Raw genomic sequence first — 17,015 nt, 5'->3', positions numbered from 1 at the left:
CCTTGTAAATCATCCTGTAGTCATGAAAAGGAAATCATAGCTGGGTTGGATTCCTACCTGATGAGGAGATCCCGCAGGTAAGCAAACTCACAATGTGCAATGTTCTCAACTGCAAAGAGAGACAATAAAATAAAGAAACAAGTGATTAAAATAATTATCAATCTTGAAAACCCTTAAACACCACAAGATGGCAGTGTTGGCCACAAGCTGAGAGGGAACAAAACTACTACCTCGACATCACCAGTAATTTTCTTTAGCTAGATAACACACTCCAACTCATTGGGAACGGTTTAATAATTCCCATCTCTCCTTCACACTGGAGAACTTTAAAATGAAACGTTTGAACAAATTCTCCATGACAAGTGACTAGTGCCTCCGGTAGGACTAACACATGTTTGAATTAGAGATTGTGTCAGAGGTTCAAAATGAAATAAAAGGAGGGCGCCATTTATGGAAAGCTTTGAAATACAGAGCAGGAAATTAAATTCCCTTTCAGAGGAGGAGAGGGGAGGAACTGCTCGGCCTGTAGCGCTGATTACAGGCATCAGGGGAATGTGCTACACTAGCATGCATTGAGCTGGATGGCTGGTATCTGTGCTGCTCTAGTCCTGCTTTAATATTTTACATTTAAAATTCAAGAAAATAAACAATTTTGCCCTCTGAAGGATTTATTAAGACCCAACTACAGACGTCTTATCCTAAACTTCATTTATCAAATCTTGCTGAAATGTTAAGCAGCTTCGTCTCTCCCTCTGCCACTCAAGTTTCTAATTTTACTTTATCTGTCTCGCTTTCTTAACGTGTTAAGAGATTCTGAAATGTAATTAATCTGTCTGAAATGTCTATACTTGATAAGGAGACACTTGTTTCCGACATAAAATGTCTTAAAAGAATGGTTCAGGATTTTTTTTTAAGTGAGGTTCTGTTAAAAGGTTAGAATAGGTTTATTTCCTGCCTGCAGTACATGTCAAGTCTCAAAAATGTTATTATAACAATTATTAACACAAAGTAGTTTACTAAAGTTAGGTTTGCCTTTGGAAGTTATTTACCGAGAAGTTGGAAGAAAAGCGACCTTTGGCCATCAAATTTAAGATAATCTCATTTCCTAATTTATGTAGCTAATTTATATTAAAAAATATAACGGTAATTATTGTGTTTTGGCTAGGACATGACTGCAATTACACTAACTTTATCACTAGCTTTAACAAGCTTTTCAAAGTTTATTGACAACAGGCTTTTGCCTGCTACTGAAACCAAACCTCGTTCACGTACGCTTTCACATGAAAAACACCTGACAGTGGAGTGTATAGTAAGAACGTCTGGATTATTATTCCCTTAACAAACAACAAGCAGTCAGTTTTAGGAGTAAAACAATCTTGAATGGTTTGTGAGAAAGGCTTAATGTTTAATGGCATTAAATTCCTTTCTAATAGGTCATTTCTTGGAAGAAAAAAATAAATAAATGAGGCCTTAAACTGAGAGGACTAAATGTAAACCGCAGCAGAAACTCTGGTAGCTGTGACCAGAAATGGTTTTCATGCTCAGATCTCAATGCTTGTTTCACACAGGAAGATTACTGGTGGCGCACCAGCTAACCCAGATTTACACGAACACACCAAGTTGTAGCTATAGCAGGTAAGAGATTACCTTAAAACCTTTTTAACAAAACTTCAAACTGAAATCCCAAAACGTTCCATTTAATCCAAGCAAGAAGGTCCAAAGTACTTTAAAGATGTACATTTACTAAGATCAAAATAGCCTCCCACTGTCAGGACATGATCGAGTTTGTTAATATGCCAGTTTTTCAAAAGTCAGATTAATAGTTCTTATTCAATTCTGACAAGCCAACATGTTTTTATTTTTTACAGGGATCCACGTTATAAGACTGTTAAGATATTACAGTTCACTGTAGTGTACATAATTACCATGATTTTCAAATATTATTTATAGAACAGCTATTTACCCTAAAAAACAGCATTTAACTGTGCTAAAGTCATTCTGCAATAGGGCACTGTCCATCCTCTGACATTGTATCTCAGGTTTTACCGCTCTTAATTATTTCTACCAGACTTTTGTGCAGTTATTTACTCTGTCTCAGTGTCTTGTTTACAAAGCAAATGGTATTTATAATATTCTGTCACATGACTCAGGTCAGCACCTGTGAGCTATTCCTTTCCTTTTGAGTTTTTGTGCACTGACCTGGTATTTGAGAATCATACGCTATATTTCTGGGAACTAAGTAATTTAAAAACATGCATAAATTCGGCAACGTTCCCCCAAAACGCATAAAAAAGGCTTCATTTAAATACGGGTAAAGGTCAGCGCAGGACACAATCGCAACTACCTTCTTTGACCCTGTGTAAAACAACCACATACCAAATTACAGGTGCACTATCATGTAATAACATCACTGCTGTTGCCCTTTGTTCTCAATATCTTAAAGGAGAAAAATCTTCCAAAAGATTTCTCACCTATCTATTATATTCTCCTGGTTCAGAGAAACCCATTTAAACAGGTCTCTGTACAACATGCCTAGACCCCCCGGCCACATGTGAAAACTGTAATATGTTATTTCCCACATGTTTAAAACATTTCAAAAAGAGTATAGACTATGCTTTTCTTTGCAGAGCGACTTCACCATGTAGGTGAGTGCTGTGGTAAGTGACTAAAAAGAATTCAAGTGTCTTTGTTATTTATTTGAATATAGTAGCTGGGGTCATTTGGACCGTTGGGACCCTGGTTATAACTAGGTTAAACTTGCCTACTCCGACAAATACGTTTGTGTTTTTTTTACTAACATGTATTTTCTGTTAGTTTGATTTTTTTGAGTTCCAGCAGCTTAGGCAAATAGTAATGGTGGGACTGGTTGCCTTGCAGTGTCAGGTCAGTTTTATTGAACAAAAGAGGAAATTAGACTGTCACCGCTAGTGACCTACTCCAGCTGTATAAGAGTTCATGTGTATTACCTTCTATGGTTCCCCACTTTGTTTTCCTTCCCAGAAGCCTCTTCCCATTCACCTGGTACTCCTGGTCACTGCCCACCACAGCAAAAGGGATCATCTCCTGGTTGGGGCCAGAACATATTCCGGTTCACTTTTTGTTTGTTCTGCTCAAGGTTTGTAGAATTTTTCAAAGCAAACCAGAGTAGACCACAATCGACATGCAACAAAACTCATATTTTTCATAAAGCGATAAGTGGCTGCTCTCCAGGTAGGCTTTACCAATTAGAATGTAAACTCACCCTGATTTTATCATTGATCATTCTATCCTCTGCATCTTCATCAAACTCTTTCTGCGGGTAGACGTCGATCCCATTGGCTCGCAGTTCTTCCCTGATCTACACACAGCCAGGCGCGATGAGAGAGAAAAACATCAAGTTATGTTTGATAAGATTTCACGAAATACAACAGACAGTGTATGATTATATATCCTATTAAATATTTGCTATCTGAGATTTTAATCAGTGAGAACATTTTATACACACAAATGATTTCCATGACCTAATCTGAATGAGACTGCATATGGCTGCCAGATCAGCAAAGGATGGGCTTTTGTATCAACATCAACAGATGTTACAAACCATGATACAAACCAGATGTTGGTGAAATTTGTCCTAACCTCAACAGTCATTTGTAAGAAAATCTGAACTACTTTTCATTTTTACAACTTTATGTAAATACTAACTGGTCTTTATTAGGTTCTGGAAGGATTCAAATCTAACCTAAACTATACCAAAACACATATACTACATACTGACATGAACTTTAATATTTAACATGCTAACTGAAACCTGTAGAGTAAGATAGATGTAGTCCTCTGTCGTTTGCAGTCGCGCAAAGCTTTGCACGGTCTGATCTCAGAGCGAAATATGCTTGGACGTCCGCTTCCAGGAAGGTTGGTAGCCGTCTTAAATCTTTTCTACTTGTGAATAATCTTTCTCAAAGTAAAATGAAGGATTTTAAATTGCTCATATGTGACCATGTAACCCTTCCCAAGTTGATAGTTAGCATAAACTGCTCTTCTTCGGCCATTGCTGTTATCTTACCACCCTGACATTGTGTTAACACATGCCAACTCCAGCCCAAAAAACTGACAAAACTCCAGGTGCAACTTTAGATTCAAATAACTTTAGAATCAGATCAGTTTATCATGTCCTGATACATAAAATATTAGAATTGAGGGAGGATGTAATTTCTTTTTCACCTGACTAGATAATGAAATGGTCACATTTCTCTTCATGTCCTCGTTACAACTGAAGTTCTGACATGCAAATAGAAAACTTAAGTGTTTTGTCTATAATAAAAAATGTCATTGCTTTTTCACTGTAGGCATTTCCCAGCTAAATTATAGGGTGCAAACTAAATGCAATTGGACAAATGAAGCCATGTCATCTTTTGGCTTAAAGAATTCAGACATTCAACACACAAGGCACACTTAGGAGCAAGGTTTGATTTGGAAAACATATAGTCTCATTCCATGATGGCTTGCAAAAAGAAAAAACGGGTGGGGGGGGGGTGGATAAACGGAGGCCAAAGTAACCAATGTGCTGGTGCCAACTCTCTAAAATATAAAGCCTGCATTCTTAAAGAAAGAAAGAAGAGATGAAGAAAATTATGGCAAGTGACTGACAGGTTGCTTCCTGCGGATTGAGAATTATCCAGCAGAAGCTCAAAGAGCGAAAGATTATAATATCAGACGATTTACGACCCAGGTCGTGTGAAATAGGGATTTGAATTCAACTGAAGAGCCGAGATAAGAAAGTGAGAGATGTGAGGCTATCAAAGAAAGGAGTCTTGCTGTACGTTTGAGGAGAATTACAAATGAAGACAAAGTTTTTGAAACCGCCAGTAAGGATGTGTAAAAGGCCTTAAAATAAATTCATCTTTTCGTGCTGTAGCATCATCTCACACTTATAATTTGTAACAATGAAGCCTTTAATTAAACTTATTCAGTGGTAATCCAGTTCACATTGGAAAATAATTGTTTTAAAGCAAAATCACTGGTTGCACAAATATTATACCCCTAACAAGCCCTTTACAATATATCTAACAATTTTTTATCAAATTTATCTTTTTAGTAACTCTGATAAAGTTCTGATTAAGGAACATAAGCAGTTCAAATAACCTTTCCTCATCACCCTAAACAGATCATCGCCATGGCGAACCATGATGGTGGCAGCATTATGCTCTGGAGATACTTTGACAAAGTTCACTGGGAGTGAATATTATTTACAAGATACTGTATGAAGTATGTTATCAACCAGTGGTTCTTGATGTGTAGTACTGTGTGTTTGTGTTTGTTGCACTCCATCTTTATTTAAGCAAACCTGATGCAGGTCAAAACGCAGGATACATCTAACCACACCCCCAGATCACTTCAAACACATCTCACCGTCTGTTTAAAGCTGTCCCTCTCCTCCAGGGTGAGTGTGTCGGCCTTGGCAATGACAGGGACAATGTTGACCACTTTGCTGAGACGCCTCATGAACTCCACATCCAGAGGTCTAAGACTGCAGGATTAAAGAGAAACTTGAATGCAAACAATTCCCTGTTTCCCTCTGTGGTACAAAGCAACAACGTTCTGCTTCAGCCAGTAAAATGATTTGTATTAAAATGAATTAAATGTAATGAAATGAAGAAACCTCTAGGGGGCAGTAATTGTCTTTTCTAAAACAATCTTCTTTTTGGTGTTTCTGGCCAAATTTCTCTTAATATTCACTACGACTGCTTTCCTCTATACCACACTCATTCACATTGAGGAATACACCACACAACATGTTTGCACAGCAGCATATTCTATCCTTGATAACTTCAATGTATTTCAATAGGATTTCATGTGATAGACCAACACAAAGTGGTACATGTGAAGTGGAAGGAAAGTGTTGTCAAAACTCTGTAAGGTGTGAATTTACCTTTCAGTGTAATTCCACTATTATGTCTTTTGAAATAAATCTCTATCAAATATGTCTTGTCACACATTCATAATTGGATTCAAGGCTGGAATTTGACTGGGCCATTATGACACATCAATATGTTGTGATCTAATCCATTCCATTGTATCGCTGGCTGGACCTTTAAGGTCGGATGTCCAGCTGGAAGAGGAACCTCCCCCCCCCAGTCTCACGTCTTTAGCAGCTTCTAATAGGGTTTCTTCCTGGACTGCCCTGTATTTAGCTCCTTCCCTCTGCCCATCCACTCAGATCACCTTATCCACTTTTGCTGAACAAAAGATGTCCACAGCACAATACTGCCACCACCATGTTTCACTATGGAGATGGTGTGTTTTTTCACAAACAGGTGAGCTCTTTACTTATAGGGTGACGTTTGAAGGGAAATGGTTTAACTTCTGTTTATTTTGGAGCATCAGAGAAAATGGGGCTGAATACATTTGCACACCCCAATTTTCTGATTATATAAAAAAAAAACATTTAAAAATGTTGTATCCATGTCCTTCTACTTCAACTTTGTAAACAACTTTGTCCTGGTCTACATATGAAAAGTCCGACTAAAATACATTGAAGTTTGAAACTGTTAACTGATAAAATGTGAAAAGCCTAAAGAACTATAAATCCTTTTGCAAGACACTTTCAATAGGCATGTCATGCTCTTAGGCTCGTAGGATTCTCTACGTTTTATTTTTTTAATTTCATCTCAGATTTGCCTGCAGCCGATCCTTCACACAAACTCCCTTCATGCAGTCTGCTCTGCCCTTCAATTAGCCTCGGCCGAGCCGAGCCAGCCTGGCTCAGACTCCCAGGGCGGATTGTAGGGCAGGCCTATCCACACAGAGCGACGGGCATATCATCCTCGAAACAGCATGACACACTGGTGAGCATGTGTTCCACAAAGCATGGAAAGCAGAGAAGAGAAACAGAGCAGCACAAAGTTAAAGAGAGATGAGTGATGCAGATCATCAAAAGCCCCAGGGATAGAGAGATCAAAAAAGAGAAAAACAAAAAAGGATGAAACATCTTACTCAAAGATGAGCACAAGAAGATGTAGGTGGGTGGGAAACAATATTTTCCACTCAGTGATTTTTGAATCCAATTATAGTATAGTAACAGCTGAAAATGTGTTGAAACAAAAATGTACAATCCCACGTCTGCTGAATGATCAGCCTGACTGAGCATCATTGTATCCTTTCAAGTGCACACATTAACATATGCATATGTAACAAATGTACAAAACATTGTACATGTACATGCAGGAACACATGTGCATATGTCCTTTAGTAAGCATGTAATAATTCTATGGTTACAGTGATAAAAGAAGAGGTAGACAATTTGAAAAAAACTCAGGGATCAAATTAAGCATAGAGAAAACAACCTAAAAGCAAACTAACATTTCTAGCTCCTTTACAGTAACTGATCAGAGTTCTGAGATGACAGGAATAAGAGTGAAAACTCAGAAATTGAGGTAAAAGCTGCACTGCTTTGAGGGGGATATTGGGAGGTTGTTATTGAGAATAGTTTCTGATGCCAAGACAAGTTGACAAGTTTCTGCTTCAGTGGCCATCTATCTTTCATCTAAGACCAACTTTGCAACAGATTCCTCTCAGTCTACCTACCTGACAGTCGACAAATCTGGAGAAGCTTAGGACACTGAGTGCACTGCACATCTTAAGTAGTATTAGTTTTACAGAAGCTAATTCCATTTCATTTGCTGGCTTGATATTCAGAACCTTATAGACTCTCTGGGACGGTATCTGTGTCAGCAATTTAAAACTACAGAAGGTTTTACATTTTTAATGGATCGGCTGCATTATGAAGCACTGTATGCTGCTGTTTGGTTCCCTCCTGGCCAGGCTTGCCATGATACCTAACTGTAAGACTGCTGCCACGTCCACAAATACTCAATGACTGGTGGTGCAGTCATGCTGCGTCTGTCTTGAAATGATTTACAGTTCTATTCAGAATTAGAATGACAAATTTGACAAGATCTACAGACTTTTCTTTACATTTTTCCAAATCTTTACCTTACAGCCAGCTCCACAACAATTTCACATGTTAGAAATGTCATTTATATTCAGGTCTGTGACCATATACCCTCAACAGAAGCTAACCTTATTTCCTTTCCATTTTTCCTACCTTTGCCCCCTTTTTGAATGTTTCTACACATTGAAATCACACTTGTGTTTCTGTGTGTGTCTTGTGATCCTTCATGACAGGATCATAACACGGCATCCAGCTCAACAATGTTTAGTCCATCTTAATTCTTACATCCAGTTTGCGTCATGCACCAGTACCACGAGCAGCAAGACAGCTCCACACCATGATTCTACCACCACCAGGCTTGACAGGTGGTACAGCATTCCAATGTTTGAAAGCCTCACATTGACTTCTTTAATGCCATTTCCTGTTATTAAGGCCAATTTGTTCAGTCAAGCATGATTGTAGCAATATTTGAGAATTGTTTTCTCATTGGTCGACATCTTCTTGGTCTATGTAAAATTGGCTTGATTGGGGACAGTCACACCTGGTGTCTGAGCATCTTGGTGATCATGATCAGCTTGAGCCCTGCTTGTTTCAACAACATTATAACTAAACCAGAACCTTTATCAAGGGGTCAAAAGTGTGTGGTATATTTGCAATGTGTGTGTTTCAGGCTTTCCTCTGGTGTGGGGCTTTCTTGTTGGATATCATTTCCAAAATCTTTCAATAAAAAGATTTTGTTGAGTGAAAAAAGTTACTAGCTACATAGAAATAATGCAATAATACATTGTAAAGCAATCTATATTCACAATGACAAATGCATAAGGCCACTCAGGACGGCAATATAATACAAGTGTTGTCATGACTGTGGCCCACATGACTCCGCTAAACCTAACTAAACCCTCTCACTAAACACATTGGGTCTCTAAAGGAGCAGCTGTAACTTCATGACTTACAGTTGAAGGGTCCTGTTAAGTACAGATACATGTCATCCCCACAGCTGCACAAAATATCTGTTTTGTAGGTGGACAACTGTGAAAGCCTTGGTGCACAAAGGGTAAAACATTGGATGACTACTGACTGAAGAGGTTGGTGGACAACAATACTTTTGTTTTTTTTATTGTGCTGCCACAGACGATGGAAAGACCTTTTCTCCAACCACAGTCTACTTAAACAGCATCTGCACATGATTTATAAACCCCTTTGGTTTTGCATCTTTCCTTTTAATCAGAGACTTTAAAAAGACCAATGGTCTAAAGGGACTTGTTAACATAAAAAACTCAGGGAGGAATTATCCCCATGAAATCATAAGAGTGGCAGATGAAACTATAAAACTGACAGGGCTGTGGACAAACAGGCGGTCAGTGGAGATCCCAAGGAGGCCTGAATTATCTCTTTATTTGAGGGAAATGTGGAACACACTTGATGTGTGTGTGTGTGTGTGTGTGTGTGGGGAGAGTGGGGGGGTCTTACCAGTGGCCTGTGGGAGGTATGAAGTATATGCAACAGTGCACCCTGGAGTCTGGGATCCTTTTCTTTCTGTTGATGTTGATTTCCTCCTGCAAGTAGGCTTCATACTGGTCATTGATGAACTTCATAATAGGCTGCCAGCTGAAATACGAGTTTAAAAATGAAATGATTAGCTGACATAAATGAACATCTAGCTTCAGAGCATTCTTCATACCTTGCTTTGCAAAGCTGTTTAAACCTCTTGAAAATTTTCACTTTTTTTTAGGTTACAATCAAAATTTGATTTTTGGGAAAGGCCATCACAAAGTAGTGTAAAACTGTTAAGTGAAAGGAAAAGAATACATGGTTTAGAACATTTATCTTTTACAAATAAAATTCTGAAATACATTTGTATTCAGTGTTTTACACATCTAAATAAAATCCAGTGCAGCCAATAGCTTCTGGAATCACCAAACTAGTAAATATAGTCTACCTCTGTGTAATTTAATCTCAGATATCTAGAAGTTTTGTAAATACCTCAGAGGTTTGTTAGAGAACATTAGTGATCAAACATCATCATGAAGATCAAGGAACACAGCAGACAGGTCCGGGAGTCGTGGAGAATTTTTGAACATCTCAAAGAACTGTTCAGTACTACATCCCAAAAATGGCACAACAGCAAACCTACCAAGACATTACTGTTCACCTAAACTGACTTGTAACTCTGGAGGAGCAGTAGAAAGCACAGCTCATGTAGGAGAATCTGTTAAAACAACTATGACGTGTCCACTCCACAAATTTGGCCTTGAACAGGAAAATGGTGGGAAGAAAGCCGTTTTGAAAGAAAGTTATAAGAGCTCCCTTTTAAAGTTTGACACAAGTCGTGTATCAGAAATAGCAAATGTGGAAAAAGGTGCTCAGTTCAGATAAGACAAACATTTTACTTTTTGGCCTACATCCAAAGCACATGGTATGGGGAAAACTAAAACTGCATATCAAACCGGACACACCCCCCCAACTGTGCAACATAGTGATGGATGCATTATGCTGCTGGATCCTTTTATTCAGCAAAAACAGGGATGCCGGTCAGAGGTAATGGAGATCAATCAATAAAACCAAGACAAACCAGGATGGGCAAACTGGGCCAGAACCTCACATTACAGAAGAACAATACCTCAATGAAATGGTTGAGATTGAAGCATCTTCATTTGGTAGGATGGCCCAGTCACTATTTAGTGTTGTTCTATCACATAAAATCTCTAATTGTTCTGAGGTTAGAAGTAGCCAGTCAAAATGTAAAAAGGTTCAAGAGATGTGAATACTTTTTGCAAGTCACTATACAATATGTTCACAAAGAAAGGTCACATCACATGAAACACCGCCGTCTATTGGCCGGAGTAGAGATTAAAAAATGTTGTCGACAATTAATGTATGCATTGACCATTAATGCACAAAAAAGGTCACACTTTATCCTCAAACAATCTCTGATATTCAACATTTATTTTCATTTCACTCTGAAACCTGATAGAACATCTTGTATCCAACATGCAGTAATGAGTAACCATACATGGTCAATGAGGGAACTGACTTCACTCACCAGTTTTCATTGTTGATTTGATCTCCAAAACCAGGAGTGTCAATGACTGTCAGCTTCATCCTTACTCCTTTCTCCTCAATATCTAAACAAAAACAAAATCATTTTCTGTTAAGGAGCAATTCATTTGGTTAAAACACAATAGCTGAGAACACACAGTCTGCATAATTAATAGCACCATATGTGCAGTGTAAATGCTGTGGGCTGTTAAACTTGAATATAGGCCAACCGTGACTGATGGATTTAATCTCGATCGTCTTGGGGATCCTCTCCTCCGGATTGGACTGCACTGATTTATTACGGCTCACCTTGGATTTGAACAGTGTGTTCATCAAGGTGGACTTCCCCAGGCCACTTTGCCCTGAAAAACATCACCACAAAATACACAAAGAAGTCAGATTACCAACAGTTTTTTGTTTTTTTTCTCCCTTTCACCTTGATTTCAACTTTTTGTTTACTTAACCGGAAGAAGGATACACCATTTGGACTTGACATTAGGCCTCACGTATGGGGTGAAGAGTGTGTGTGTGTGTGTGTACATATTTAGGAGGACAAGCATAGCAGGAAACTGCGTGGCCAGATGAGCAACCTGTGGGGGTTTGGAGAACAGACGTATTTGACAGACCACACACACACAAGAAGTATAAGCCAGCAAGGGATGGCTCCCCTTGAGTAGTGTCTACAGTGATGTATGCATCTGTTGAACATGGCTGCCTGTGTGACACGTTGTAAACTCAACAGAAATTCCTCACGTTGAAGGAATGATGGAAGGAGGCACTTTGACATGGTTCAATCTTTCTTAAATTATTGCTTTTATCTTGTATCATATATTACATATTACTTAATATATTTTCATAATTTTTTTCTTTAGTTAGACATTTGGGCCTTATTGAACTTTATGAGGGTAAAATGACAAAAACTGTTAAGTACAAATTCATATTTCAACATCAATGACACCAATTTGCATAAAGTCAATTTCAAACTAAGGTTTGCACTTGTGAACTAAATGTAATATTGTTTTTATAGGAACAGATCAAGCAAAGATGATGAGATACAGAGATCCAAAATATTCCCAAAGAATGTTTGTGACTTTACAGTGTTATTAGGGATGTCAGGATGCCATCTCAGGTTTTGGATCGGTGTCCTAATTCAAGTATTTTAAATTATCAGTATCAGAGCTCCTAGATTAACTCTACTCCAGATATTTTCAATCTGTTGTCAACTAATGAATCTTGGTTTGAATCTGGGTTTTTCATAACAATCTAACTTAACTGGGTATCTTGCCAACAAGTCATAATCTAAACAGAGAAACATGCCAACGTTAACCTAGGAATATTAGTTTACTAAGGACTGGAGCTGAATAGATGGGCGTTCTTAAACATATATTTTCTGAAACAACTGGCAAACTAAGCATGTTAGGGGCACTGTCAGGACATTATAGTAGCTTTTTTTAACCAAGCTAATCCCGTGGAATGATGTGACATTCACCTAAAATCGATTCTTTTGAACGGCTCCTTCGAATGAACGATAGGACTCGAGTCTTAGTTAGTAAGAGCCCTTCTTAGTTTTTTCCAACTTTGCTTGATACTTTTTCAATTTAATTTAAAAATATGATGAAATGTGAAGACCAAAAGGGGGTAAATATGAGCATACAGAGAACATACTCATTGCTCAATGTCTTCATCATGTGTCTTGGCGGCAGGGTGTGACGCCGACGCATGCAGTGGGAAAGAGGAGGGCGGTCAAAGTGTGCTCGTTGCTCGAGGACCAAACAAGTGGCGCCGCGCCACGCAAAGTTTGCACACTTTATTTGGTTAAGATGATGACTCAGCTTATGTTGTAAATTTCAAAAATCTCTTTTGAACAACTCTTTGAAGTGAACAGATCCTGAAGATTCAATTCCCTTCAAAGAGCCATAAATCTCATAATTAATCCTGTGTTGGATTATCACATCTTTGGATTATCACCATTTCGCTCTTTAGACTTTCCCCTGTGGCTCTTAATAACTGGCCAAAAATGCTAAAAAAAACCAAAACCGAGCAATGTTTTAAAATGAAAATTTAAAAATTTTTGCAAATCTTTCTAGGCATTTTTATGCACTACAGGTCCTTCTCAAAATATTAGCATATTGTGATAAAGTTCATTATTTTCCATAATGTAATGATGAAAATTTAACATTCATATATTTTAGATTCATTGCACACTAACTGAAATATTTCAGGTCTTTTATTGTCTTAATACGGATGATTTTGGCATACAGCTCATGAAAACCCAAAATTCCTATCTCACAAAATTAGCATATTTCATCCGACCAATAAAAGAAAAGTGTTTTTAATACAAAAAACGTCAACCTTCAAATAATCATGTACAGTTATGCACTCAATACTTGGTCGGGAATCCTTTTGCAGAGATGACTGCTTCACTGCGGCGTGGCATGGAGGCAATCAGCCTGTGGCACTGCTGAGGTCATATGGAGGCCCAGGATGCTTCAATAGCGGCCTTTAGCTCATCCAGAGTGTTGGGTCTTGAGTCTCTCAACGTTCTCTTCACAATATCCCACAGATTCTCTATGGGGTTCAGGTCAGGAGAGTTGGCAGGCCAATTGAGCACAGTGATACCATGGTCAGTAAACCATTTACCAGTGGTTTTGGCACTGTGAGCAGGTGCCAGGTCGTGCTGAAAAATGAAATCTTCATCTCCATAAAGCTTTTCAGCAGATGGAAGCATGAAGTGCTCCAAAATCTCCTGATAGCTAGCTGCATTGACCCTGCCCTTGATAAAACACAGTGGACCAACACCAGCAGCTGACACGGCACCCCAGACCATCACTGACTGTGGGTACTTGACACTGGACTTCTGGCATTTTGGCATTTCCTTCTCCCCAGTCTTCCTCCAGACTCTGGCACCTTGATTTCCGAATGACATGCAGAATTTGCTTTCATCCGAAAAAAGTACTTTGGACCACTGAGGAACAGTCCAGTGCTGCTTCTCTGTAGCCCAGGTCAGGCGCTTCTGCCGCTGTTTCTGGTTCAAAGGTGGCTTGACCTGGGGAATGCGGCACCTGTAGCCCATTTCCTGCACACGCCTGTGCACGGTGGCTCTGGATGTTTCTACTCCAGACTCAGTCCACTGCTTCCGCAGGTCCCCCAAGGTCTGGAATCGGCCCTTCTCCACAATCTTCCTCAGGGTCCGGTCACCTCTTCTCGTTGTGCAGCGTTTTCTGCCACACCTTTTCCTTCCCACAGACTTCCCACTGAGGTGCCTTGATACAGCACTCTGGGAACAGCCTATTCGTTCAGAAATTTCTTTCTGTGTCTTACCCTCTTGCTTGAGGGTGTCAATAGTGGCCTTCTGGACAGCAGTCAGGTCGGCAGTCTTACCCATGATTGGAGTTTTGAGTGATGAACCAGGCTGGGAGTTTTAAAGGCCTCAGGAATCTTTTGCAGGTGTTTAGAGTTAACTCGTTGATTCAGATGATTAGGTTCATAGCTCGTTTAGAGACCCTTTTAATGATATGCTAATTTTGTGAGATAGGAATCTTGGGTTTTCATGAGCTGTATGCCAAAATCATCTGTATTAGGACAATAAAAGACCTGAAATATTTCAGTTAGTGTGCAATGAATCTAAAATATATGAATGTTAAATTTTCATCATGACATTATGGAAAATAATGAACTTTATCACAATATGCTAATTTTTTGAGAAGGACCTGTATATGCATAACATTTCCACAAAGAGCGACACTAAGAGAATAAAAAAAGGATGTTTTATGAAAGAATTTTTTATGTCAATAGGCTCCAATCTATGTGCTTTTTATGTCGATTTCTATACAAAATGAATGTCCCACAGAAGAAAATGTTTAAAACCTAAAAACAAACACAAAATGTAATTTGAAAATCTAACCATGTTGCTACAGTGGCTAATTTTAGTTAGCTGGACTGAAAAATGCAAAAATGGCCTGGCGTCAGCAACCTTTACAACTCCTGAGGCTGCCCTGGAGACCCTCCAGTTGCAACAAAGCATTTGTTGTAATCAGGAAACAGTGCTTTCAGCATCATGGGTGAGTGGGCTATAACCACAACACTATACCAAGTAAAACAATGTCATTTCTTTTCACTTTAAAGATAACCTTTTTTAAAGAAACCTGTTTTCCTGTAATGCCCATAGATAAATGCATTTGGCTTTACATATAAACAAAACACAAAACTGCATTTAGAAAAACAAGACGAGAAAAGATTTTGACCATAAGAATCAATCTCCATGTTTACATTTTTAGAAATAGGTAAAGCTGAATTTGTATTTTGTAAAATAATACAGTCCAGGTTTAAACATTCAGATGACATTAAGATTCCAAAAAAATAACCTCAATAGTGACACAACATAGCTAAACATTCCTTGACAATGTGTCCAGCCATTTATTCCTAAAACATTTACAATGTGTAACAGGAAACTCATTAGAAGTGCAAGTTAAAGAAAATTTTTTTGGGGTGCCCCTGCTGCTCCCTGACAGATTTGTGCCCTGGGTGGTGAGACATATTGCCTATATTGAAAACTGCCACTGTATTTAGCTCTGTAATATAATGAGAAAGGTTTTTATCAAGTGCTAAATCATACATCAGGAATTTACTTCAGCTTTGTTTGACACTTCTACACAAACTCAGCACCTCATTTCCCTTTTTCCTGCCCTTTGTCATCAGGCCCTGTGGGAGTCAACTGTCATGTGGCGCTTTGCCAAGCTAGTTGGTCTTCTGTTCCACCCAGGGAGACACTTGCTCTTTTGCACCAGCTTCACATTCAGGCCACTCAGTGAATTCATCCTCCAGCACATGCTCACATTTTTATTGCCTCTGTCACAGACACACTCACACTTGAGCATTTTAGCTGAGGTCAGCCAGCTGAAGGGAGGCATGAAAATGCTTTGTCTGAATGCCACGGGACTTCGGGGGCACGACCAAGACCACAGCTGTTCTAACTTTTATCAACCCGGTTCTGAAAAACTTTTGTTTCTGTCATCTTTTATCTGTCTATTCTTTATGACTCTTCATGCTTTAACACTGCGAACTGAAAATTAATTCTTTACACAGTGTAGTTTACATGATACCAAGCATGACTTAAAGCATCTACACATAATGACACAAAAGAATGGAGTTATTATTCCCAAACCTTTTACCCTAAATGGCATGTCAATACCAGCCTGACTGTTAGAAACTGGACTCCAGTGATGCATATAGGTAGGTATTTGCCAACATATGGTCCAAGGAATCTGATACTGATACTGTTGTTTTCTACATTTCTTCACTCTATAGGTATTTAATTTGAAATCACAAGTTATAGTCTGTTCTTTTTCCACCATCAACTGCTGCCTGAAGCATTCTCAGTAGTTACACAATATTTTATCACATGAGTTTCAATTTTCCTTGAGGTGTTGGAGTGCTGCAAGTGCATACATGTCAGCTGTTTGCAGGGTTGTGCAGTTTGCCTCCAACAAACAAGGAAAAATGAATGTGCAAAACGTGTTATTTAACTTAATTTATATAATATTACCAACACACCCTTGAAAAACAAAGTTGATGCTGTAGATCCTTGTTTGTCGTGGAAGGAGATTCCTTTTGGAAGCTTAGCTGATGTTTCAGTGATCAGGATTAATTGACAGTAAGCCAACACTGAACCTTATGCATGTATAGCAGCCTGGTTGAGTGTTGAATAGCATTCCAGCATTGTGTTCCCATGCATATAATCGCGTACCATGCACAATCAATAGACAGCAAGGGCTGTCTGCCGTGTTTTTGGAAATCACAAAGTTCCATGGTAAAGGGGTCACCAGTTTGAGACACCATAAATCATACCTACTGTATTTGCCAAGTTCACATAATTTGAACAACTGCTATGATGATGCAGCAATGACCCGATCATAAGGTTACTTAATCTCGTACTAAGCCAAACAGATGCTCCTGTCTGTACTGTTGAAGATGAATTCACCTCAGCATGCTGAATGGTCAGAGCAGCTGCAAGGGGAGAGTACCCCCACCTACTTTGATTGAT

General features: G+C 38.8%; 1 protein-coding gene across 8 annotated transcripts in view; it reads right to left on the bottom strand.

The window, feature by feature from the left end:
- Positions 1-17,015, bottom strand: part of septin9b (septin 9b) — a 118,646-nt gene that overhangs the window by 3,166 nt on the left and 98,465 nt on the right. For all 8 annotated transcript variants that reach the window (XM_047366135.1, XM_047366136.1, XM_047366138.1 and 5 more), the window contains 7 exons: positions 11,203-11,334; positions 10,977-11,058; positions 9,404-9,541; positions 5,392-5,509; positions 3,242-3,337; positions 2,967-3,063; positions 58-109 (listed from right to left, as the gene is read on the bottom strand). In XM_047366135.1, coding sequence (XP_047222091.1) covers positions 58-109; positions 2,967-3,063; positions 3,242-3,337; positions 5,392-5,509; positions 9,404-9,541; positions 10,977-11,058; positions 11,203-11,334 — 715 coding nt within the window. The remainder of the gene's footprint in view (positions 1-57; positions 110-2,966; positions 3,064-3,241; positions 3,338-5,391; positions 5,510-9,403; positions 9,542-10,976; positions 11,059-11,202; positions 11,335-17,015) is intronic.

This window comes from Girardinichthys multiradiatus, chromosome 5 (genome assembly GCF_021462225.1).
Source record: "Girardinichthys multiradiatus isolate DD_20200921_A chromosome 5, DD_fGirMul_XY1, whole genome shotgun sequence".
NCBI lineage: Eukaryota > Metazoa > Chordata > Actinopteri > Cyprinodontiformes > Goodeidae > Girardinichthys > Girardinichthys multiradiatus.
Note: the sequence above shows the minus strand (reverse complement) of the source record. Positions and strands in the feature narration are given on the sequence as shown.